We start from the raw sequence: 10,480 nt of genomic DNA on the forward strand, positions 1-10,480 counted from the left end.
AGACTAAGCTTCAGCTGATCTGGAAGAATTTATGTTTTAATTAAATTAAATAAATAAAGAATAAAACGCAATGTAATCAATCATTGAGGATGTCTTACGCAATCAATAACAATAATGGCGGGAAATTTGTTTGATGATGATATGGTTTTGTTAACTACATTGAAAGTCTTCAGTTCAAATTATTAAGATGTAAAGTCTAAAAAAAACAAAAAAACAATTTACTTTAAAATGAGATTAGCAAGACTCTTAAAAACATGTAAATAGAATGAGTCTAAAGAAGCAGACCCATTATATCGAGAAAGTTACTTTCAAGTTCATAAATCATTCTTTCTGATTTCCTATCATTATTTATTCAAATAAATATAAATCTGCTAATTTATTATTTCAATTTCCCTTGTATATATTTTCACAAATAAGTAATCACGCCACAAACATTATTCAGAAGGCTGTGTACAAACAACTTGTGAAGCGGACATCTTGAATCGATCTCTTTTTCAACCCGACGCCCTCACAGTTGCATTCGGCTGAAGAAGAACAACCTGTTTTGAACTGGTTAAAAGTAAGTTCTTAATTACCTATTTTGGTTTAAGTTATTATTATTGTATTTTAGCTTTCTTATTGTGAGTAAATGTGAATAATTCTATGAACGTACCAATAACTTCCACGTTAAAATTCGGGTTTTCATTGTTGTGTTGTAGAGTAATCAAAAGTTGATTTTATGAGATTTATTTTCGTCGTGCTTCAGTTTTTTCACATTTACTATAGGTTTTGTAACTATAATTGCAGGTAATTCGTTTCTATCTAAAACAATTTAGACCATCTTATTTACGTTTCCCGGTATTGGTAATTAAATCTGTGTAAATTTGTGTTTTTCATTCAAGGTTGTGGCCCCGAAATTGTTTTCAAATATTAATGGTTTGCCAGATAAATTTTCTATATATTTTACCAGCATCCATTTTGTTGGAGATTAAGTTAAATGAGTCAATATTCTAATATACTGATGAATCACTCTAAAGTACTCATGCTTGATGTTTAACCTAATTTTGTTTAGTTTTACTTGTGTTTTATTTTTTTATACATAGTACTTTAATGGCAGGAATGAAAACATTTAGCACTGACTGAGAAGTTAGGTGTGTATGTGTTATAAGTTCTTCAGATATGTTCTTAATTGTATGTGCTTTAATAACCTTATGCATTGTTATTTTAAACTATTATCAATTGGAGGATTAGTGCTATGTTCCTTATTTTCCCATTAAGTTAATCCTTACTTTCTGTCATGGTTTGATTTATTTTTGTTTTATCTATGGCTTTATTTTATCTAGGCTTAGTTGTAGTTTGTGGCAGTGTTATGTGTGTTCTTGATGTCATGTATATTTGTTTTGTATATTCCTTCTGATATTTCTTCACATAATTCTCTTCTTGGCAGTTTTAGTCAGTAAGATTACTTCAACATTCCTTTCCCTGAATTTTATTATTTTAGGCACCCAGCAATAAAACGTGGAGATTAAAAAAATATATATATACTTATACAGTATTAAATACAATATTATGTGTAACAATCATACATCACCCACACTTTCTATAGCTTAACGCTAACATTTTATTTTATAAATATGAATTCCCTGAAAGTTCTTTTATAAATCTACGAGGCCTAAAGAATCTAGTGGAGATAAAATCTTTAATTCACATTGAAATTTCGATACCTTGTTCTATGAGAGCAACATATGAGCTTACATATCCACCCTCTAATTATGTTAACTGATTAAAAGCAATGACAGAGATGTACGTAAAACATAAACTTGTTTTATTAATTTATCGAAATTTGTAATATAAGTTTTGTCATTAACTTCTCACTTAATGTTGAAAATGAAACACATGTAATTCTGAAATAATAAACAAAAAGAGTGCTTTTATTTATTTTATTTTATTTTTATGATGAGTAAAGTGTTGATTCTTGTTACTGTCTATTATCTCTTCAAACAATAATTATTTAGGTGCTATGGATACATTTTTTTTTTTTGTTATAAATCTCTTGTTTTCTTAATTGTTAATTTAGCTTTTTTTTTTTATTGTGTTTCATCATTCTACCCTTCACCCCAGCCACCCTTATTACCTATCTATACTCTGTGCACATTATACTGGTTCAACTTATGTTAGTTTCCTTTTATTAACTATATATAATTTAAAAATTAACAATATTTGTATTTTATGATGTTTTGCAACAAGGCCTGTCCCTGTGTTATTAAAATATAGTTAGTAATTCTGTTTGTTTATAGCTATTCTATAATTTTTTGAATACGTATTTTTTATATTTCTGAATTTGAATAAGCGATACATTATATTATCCATATCTTTTAATAATTTTCCATTAATTCTTTCAGTCTTTCCTATTAGTTCACTCAGTGCCTTGTGATCACACTTCCTTTTATTTAGATAGTTTTATGGAATAGTTAGTTACGATTTTGTATGTTTTATTTTAATATCTAGATAGTACATTTTATTCTAGATCTCTTTAATCATTATAGTTTCTGTTTTTTTTATTTACTTATATATTTTTTTGTCTATTTTAAATTGTTTTTCAGAGTATACAGCAAAAAAAGTTTAAAAAAAATTGTACTTTCTTTTGCTCATCCTCCATTCACATTAAATGTACAAACTGTTTCATTCACTCAGGATTTTTTGCTTCCTTATTATAATGAATATAATTAAAAGAATTCTCAAGTTACTTTATTCTCTACCTTAAAAAAAAACTGATTTTTTTACTGTACTTATTGTCTGAATTTTAAAATTAATTTTGTACTGTGTACTATTTTTATCAAGTAGTGCTGTTGTACTTTGTATTGAGTATTTTTCCCCCTTCCAATTTTCTTTATAGGTTCGATTAGTGATGTAGGTAATTTTATTGTTGGATTCATTGTAAATTGGTGTATTAAACATAGCATTTTTAAATGAAAATAAATACCAATGTGACTCCTAAGGATAGTTGCAAATTTTACACTTATGATGCATTATACGTTAATATAGAATCATAAAAAATTAAATACAATTTTAGTAAACACTATTCAAATGATGATTATGCATAATTTTTCTTTTTATCAAACCATTGTGTGCATTCATTTTGTTGGCACTATCATTGCAATTATGGGGTCTGATGAGCGTCTAATTTTTTTTTTTTTTTTTTACATAACCTAGGAAATATTTATTCAAAACTCGAGTAATAAATATGGTTTAGTGAATTATTGATTTGTTTATTAAGACTAATTAGCCACAAAGTGATTGTTTTTAATTATGTAATAATAATAAATATTGATTTTATTATTAAACTAATTAATGAAACATTCATTCCGGCTTTAAAGGGTAGATAGGTTAGGAAGGAGAATAGTCTGTTAGAAAAAAAAAATTATTAAAATAAGGGGAAGATTAGGAAGAAATAATATTCACATGGTCTATAAGGCTGTTTCGTGTCTAAAAAATAAAAGTTACATATATCAACTGTAAAACTACAATTCAGTTTTTTTTTATTCTATTCATAATATATTTCTAGGTTGTAACAGTATATTTATTATATTTTCAGATGAGAGATTTCGCTGAAGGTGGTGGCCCTCGTTCAAGTGGAGGAGTGAGGGTTTATGTTGGTGGTCTGGATGGAGAAATTAAAAAGGAAGATCTTGAGTTCGCATTTGAGAAGTTTGGAAAACTAAACAATGTTTGGGTAGCTTACAACCCTCCTGGTTTCGCATTTGTTGAGTTTGCTGAGATGAGAGATGCGGAAACAGCTTGTGATAATATGAACAATACTACACTTATGGGGGCACAATTAAGAGTTGAAATATCGAGGGGTAGAGGTCGTGGTGGACGTGGTAGAGGAGGTGGAGGTAGGGGAAGCGGTGGTCGTGGATTTGGAATGAGGGATGAAGGAAGATCTGGATCATTCCGTGGTGGTAGTGGTGGACGTGGTAGAGGAAGTAGTGGAGGAAGGGGAAGAGGTGGAGGAGGTAGTGGTGGTGGATTTAGGGGAAGTGGAGGAAGAGGAGGAGGATTCGGCGGTGGAGATAGAGGGGGTGATAGGTTTGGAAACAAAGAAAGTGGTGGCGGAGGTGGCCGTTACCAAGGTAATGGTTATTCTAATGTCAGGGAGCCACGTTTCCGAAGCAGATCGCCTCACAGATTCAGGTAATATAATCGAAGATTTAAGTTTATATACTGTTTTGGATGCGGGTGACACCAATTCCAAATATTTCATTAAATTTTGTTATTTTTTACAAAAGTAACTTTTTAAAAAATTATCAAAAATTAATTCATTGATGATTATTTATTCTTAATGTTTTCACTTACAATTTATATTGCTCAATGTTTTCCTCCACTTTATCAATCGTTTATTTATTTATATTTTTAAGTATTCGTATATTTGCTTTATTTTTATTCATGTTTAAGTCGAGGAAAAAATATTTTAAGGATCATAATGCACTATCAAATGCATTTCTGGATTTGAATAACTCCAAATAGTTAATAAAATTCTTAACTAATTTTATAAAACATTTGTGAAATAAGTAAGCCTGTTACCTTGTATAAATGTCTTTCCCATTAATAGTTGTAACTGTAATGTTACATTTTTGGGGTGTTATTTTCTATTGGGATAAAATTTATTACATTACTATATTTTATGATCCTAACTATTTATGTTTTCAGTATCACATTTTCTTCATTTCGTTTTTGTTCTTGAGTTGTATAAGATTTGTATGCTTAAGGGTTTCCAAGTGGACTATATTATTATTATTATTACGTTTTTCTTGCCAGATGATATTTATTATGTAAGAAAAGCCCATTGCCACAATCTAATAAATTTTAAATGATAATGAAAACTTCATTGGAATGTTTTTACTTAATGATGCTTAGCCATAAATCACTATTACTTTTATCTAGACATTTATTAGAAACTAATCGCTCACTTATTACTTATTAAATACTTCGTGTCAGGTACTGTTGTTTGATTTATCCAAAATTCACTTTTCTGTAGTAAAGTAGTCTTATTTAATACTTTGTTTGAACTAATAAAACTTAGGAATGATCATTTACTAATAAGTTTGTTATTGTGTCTTACATTAAATTTCTATCATCGTGGTGAGTTGAGGTTCATCATTGGGATTACCTGAAGACTGTCATACAATGTTACCATTTAAATTAATATTTTCCAAATGAAAAAGGATCCTTTTTAACTAATATAAATGTCTTGGACATTTTAGGGTAATTAATGTTCTAAAAACTGAGTCAGTTTACGATCAAGTAATTAAGTTAAGTTTATGATCAATAAATATTTGCCAAAAGTTGTCGTACCACCAAGATTACTTATAAAGAGTTGTAAATTTTACTTTAAAACTTCTGGATAGATTGAGAAATATTTCTTGAGGTTATTCTCTACTAGCACAACAGTTATAGTTAAAATTTTCTTATTTCTCCATCTCTCTTAGTATTCCATACGTTATCTGTTAAACAATGAATGGCCTAGGTAGGCAGGATACATACTTGAGAGCCTCTGCATTTTTATAATCAGATTATTTTTAATATCCTGGCTTAGTTAATCTTTTAAGTTACTAGACTTCATGGTTTCACAACATTTTTATATTTGCTGGTAGGCTTTAATATATGTGTTCCTTTCTTAAGGAAACAACAACAAACAGGCAAAATCTGTTACAATCCCAATAGTGAAATTATTATAACTTTCCATAAGGATACTGTTCAAATATTTTTTTAAGTCTTACAATCCACTGTCTTACTGTACCAAATAACCGTATCTTTTAAGTTTGAATGAGTATTGCACAATACATATATTACACTAGATCATCTAGCTATTTTATATTGTCGATTGTCCTCTGTCTACATGTGAGAAATGAGGGCAACCTGAAAACAGACAAATTTTCGGGTGAAGCAGCAGATATATGTGAACTTTAGTGATTGTAGGTATCAGTAATGTTACTATTTAAAGTCGTCCATTATACATTTTCTGAGCTTTACTATTAATTCACAATTTTTTGTATTATTTCTACAGAACTCAGTTCTTCTCTAGTCTTAAAACTGAGAAAGCAGCTTTTTTTAATGGTAGTAGTTGGGTTGGGGAAGAAGTCAACAAGATAAGGGATTTTGGAAGATTAAGGAAGAGTATTTTAAAATAGCTTTGCTTAACTATAGAAGAAGTCATGGAAGGGAATTATTAATTTTTTTAAACGACACTCCTTTAAAACTGCCGTCGACTTAATGGTGCGGGTCTGAAATGTTTACTCATTCTTATTATTACAAATCGGTCAAATAATTTCCTTTTGTAACATTTTTATTTTCCCTTTATACTGCTTCGATCACTACCATTTTTATTTACCGATAAGAAATACTCAGTTAGATAGTTTAGATTCTGTTCATGTAAGTGAAGAACGTTAGTTCGATCTGAGTGTCAGTGATTGTATTTTTGTATGTGTGTTTAATGTTTACTTTATTTTATTTTTATTTACTGAATATTATTGATATATTTTAAATTTTATTTATTATTTTTTTTACTTTTCATTATTGTTAACTCTATATAGACATATAGAGAATCTTGTTGATTTTTATATCTACTTCAATCTTTGCATTTCTTATGAATGTGTGCAAATTATCTCCTGTACTTAATTTCGTTACCACTGTGGTTACGAGTATGGTTAGGAGACTGGTTGAGGTGGCATGTTGTTCATTGGAGACAGTCGGCGAGGTGTGTGTATATTGGATATGATTACAGCGGCGGCAGTGGAGGCGGAGGCGGCGGCGGCAGTGGCGGTGGTAGAAGGGAATTCGGAGGAAGCGGTGGTGGTAATAGCTACGGAAGAGGAGGTTTCCAACGAAATTCTTACTCAGGCAGTGGCGGATATTAGCCATCTTAGCCCCAAAAGGTACTGCATTTCTACGACTTTATATATCATCAATACACTTTATCATAATTAACTTCATAACGTCAATCTGATATTAGAGCAGTTTCATTATATGGCTACATCTTTCAATATTTTTTTCTTCTGCATTTACTTCTTACGTACAACTTTCATTGCCAGATAAGACCCAGACCATATTTAAACATTTTAGTGAAATACTAAAAAATTCTGTTAAGGGAATTGGCAATTAAAATTTTTTTTTAGTATATTTTACCCTGTTTAAATTTCATCACAAGAAGTTATATTTAAAATTTTCTATTTTTCTTTTAATATTCCATGTATTGATCATTAGTCCTTCAATATTGTGTTACGTTTTAATTTTCTAATAATAAAGAATACTTTTTCCAGGTTTTTTTTTTTTTTTTCAATAAAGGTGTTGAAGGGCTATAAGTAGATTTTAAAAAGTATATATTAATTGTTTTTATAGTTATTCTTTAAAAAAAATTAATTTTAATAATTATTTATTATTTAATTACACATTAGTTTTCTTATATACTCTTGACTACATTTAATTAAATTTTTCTGTTTATTTATTTTATAACTTATGTAGTCCTATTTCAATTATTCTACTTCAAATTTCTATTTACTATTTTTACAATGATAAACTAGAATTTTATATTTATTTAGCAAGTTTTAATAAGCATGTTTTTTTAAAAAAAATATATTCATATTTAATTGTTTTATTGCCATTCCTGATAAAATATTAACTGTTCAGGGTTTGTAAAAGTAGTCTTTGGTCTATATGCTGTTGAAAATTTTTAAAAGAATAATCTTTCATGAAATAGTCAATTCCAATTTCATCTACAACATTATATTACTATTCAAATATCTCCTTCGAAAATAACTACAAACTTGAAAGCATGTTATAATTGTTTCAGCGTTATTCTACGATAGCCATGTAAACTTCATTGCAAGAATCAACGCGTCGAATACTTATTTTATGTGATAGATCACATATATGCATAAACATATTTTTCCTATTTTTATACTTTTTCATCGAAATAATTTTTATAAAGTAGATTCATAGATCGACGTCAGATATCTTCGTTTCCATGGCTACAGAATACTGAAAAAAAAATAATAATAATTTGTTACAATTTTTTAGATCAAAAATGTGTTTGATTGTCTGTTTTCAGTCGTCCTCAGATCTCACATGTTATGACGTCGATAAAGTTGAAACTACTACGCACCCATGAAGCTATACTTAGCTTTAAGAAAGCTTCATTACGACATCTATGTTCGAGAACTCTGAGCGTGCTCAGTTGTACAAAGTTCAATGCTAAAGGAAACTTATATACTCTTAATTTATCTTTTTTTTTTATTCATGACCTTTCAAGATATTTAATAGTAGGGATGTAACTTCCAACTTCTTTTTTTTTTTTTTTTTTTTTAATTCATTTGACAGTCTTAAAACTAACATCGAAGCTAGGACTTTCAAGTAAATCCCTAATTAAGTTGTATTATAATTGTATTTGATTTATTATTGTAAATTCTGAATTTTATTAATTATTATGCTTAAATCTGTACAGTAGGATGTCAGTAAATCTTATTTTTTTTTTATCTTGCTACATTATGTGTATGAACATAGATGATTTTCTCCTATATTTTTTCTTTTTCTTTTTTTTTTTAATTTTTTTGTGTAATTAAAAATAATTGCTCCTTTGTATTTAAATAAAAAAACATTTTGTACATATTATTTGTTTATTATACCATATTGTTCTTTACAAATAGTTTTGTATCATCAATCCTTTTAAATATAAGTTAAATATTTTTTTTATCAAAAACTGTTTATGACACAAAATTTAATTAGTTTTTTGAAGCCATAAGTGTACTTCAATACTATTAATATTTTAGTACCAATACCAGAAAATCTGAAGCCTAAACATTCAAATATTAATTAGCGGTTTTAAGGAAAATTCATTAATAACTTTATATTCCTTGGATTCTTAGATATATTTTACAATGGTCAGTCTCACTAATGGTAAATTACATTTTTAAAAAAATATTACATAATTTTAATACTTTTTTTTAGTTTTAAATGGATTATCGGTGATATTGTTTATTTCCAAGGCTTGTGGAATCATAAGAATATAACTATCAATAAAATTAAGCCTCTCAGAATGTTTCTTCATGCATGTCCGGTTTAGTCTTAAACTAATGTCTGAATATTCTTTCTATTTATACATTCATTTGGAAGCAGATACAATTTAGAATTCTGTTCCTATGTAAGGTTAAAACCAACTGATGGTTAGTCTGATTTCTCCAATTGTTGATCTGATGAAATATTAAAATTATTGTGTGTATGGTTCATTTATAAGAAGAGTGGCATAAAATATAAATATAAGATTGTCAGGGTTGTGATCAAAAAAGAACAAATAATTTTTAACTATTAAGGTTAGTTGAAAACTAAATGGTATGGTGCGGTCAAATAGTGAATTGGTGTACTATTTTTATTTGAGCCAAATTTCGCTCCATGTTGCAGGGCTAAAGAAAGATACAAACACATGTTATAAGTTAAAAAAAATTAGTGTAAAATAACAAGGGTATACAATGAAATGTAAAATTTTATAAGAAAAATTAGAGGTTATAAACAATAAATAGTACAACTAATAACTAACATAGAATAGTATTCTAATTTACTATTTAAGTTTTATAAATACACGCACACAGTTTTATTCAATACATAAAAAATAGTGCACCAATTTTCTATTTGAGTTTTATTTGACCACCGCACCCGGACCCAATACCATTTATTGATACACATGGTCAATCAGGAATCTTCTAGTAAAAACTATTCGTGCTTTTGAATATTTATCCTATTATATATAAAATAAGTGTTGCTTAATATCTCTCATTCACATATATTTTGTAAAGAATAAAACTAAATTTTTAGTTTTGAAACAACTATCAAGTCAACCATATTAATTTTTAAAATGAAAAAAAAGTTTAATATTTTTGAGTTATAATATAAGTTAAAATATAAATAAGTAAATCTAAGTAACATAGTATAAATTTGTAAAATTCCTCTGTTTTCTTATTGTGGCACCAGTTATTCAGTTGCTTTGTGCAAACAGTTTCTGAAAAAAAGTTATCAATAAACATTGTTTCTGTACATGCATTGGCATGAATAGATAATGCGGTATGTAATAGCTGGATCCCTTCTATATCTTGGTAACTTGTGTTTTAGTGAAGATACCATGTGACACTTGTTCTGTTTAGAATAACAAGACAATTTTAACAGCATTTGTCTGATTATATTAAATAAAACTATAATAATAATTATATGTATATATCAAATATGAAAAAAAAAATATATATATTTATTCAATGAAAGGAATATGGTCCGGGTGCGGTCAAGAAAAACTCAAATAGTAGAAATATACTAATTTAATGAGCCAACGTTTCGCCCCACGTTGCAGGGCTTCTTCAGGGCTAGACAGTTCCGGTGACGAGGTGATGACGTAACATTACGGCGGTTAAATAGACGAGCACTGCGGCGGATATTGCCATTACTGGTGTTTGTATCTTGA

The 10,480-nt window shown here is 28.3% G+C and overlaps 1 protein-coding gene across 1 annotated transcript; it reads left to right on the top strand.

Annotated features, from left to right (window-relative positions):
• The first annotated feature begins 450 nt into the window (after positions 1-450).
• On the top strand, positions 451-8,641 carry LOC106680432 (RNA-binding protein Rsf1). The gene is made up of 4 exons (XM_014420147.3): positions 451-559; positions 3,575-4,173; positions 6,764-6,914; positions 8,087-8,641. Exons 2-3 carry the CDS (start codon positions 3,575-3,577, stop codon positions 6,894-6,896), a joined length of 732 nt encoding a protein of 243 aa, XP_014275633.1. The 5' UTR covers positions 451-559; the 3' UTR covers positions 6,897-6,914; positions 8,087-8,641.
• Positions 8,642-10,480: the final 1,839 nt, after the last annotated feature.

This window comes from Halyomorpha halys, unplaced genomic scaffold (assembly GCF_000696795.3).
Source record: "Halyomorpha halys isolate HHAL.00 unplaced genomic scaffold, Hhal_1.1 Scaffold261.1, whole genome shotgun sequence".
Classification (NCBI taxonomy): domain Eukaryota; kingdom Metazoa; phylum Arthropoda; class Insecta; order Hemiptera; family Pentatomidae; genus Halyomorpha; species Halyomorpha halys.

Bases quoted from the DNA above. Each gene is read 5' to 3' on its own strand.
- LOC106680432 (XM_014420147.3), top strand. From the start codon at position 3,575: ATGAGAGATTTCGCTGAAGGTGGTGGCCCTCGTTCAAGTGGAGGAGTG. The intron at 4,174-6,763 runs GTAATATAATCG...ATATGATTACAG, and splicing joins AGATCGCCTCACAGATTCAG to CGGCGGCAGTGGAGGCGGAG.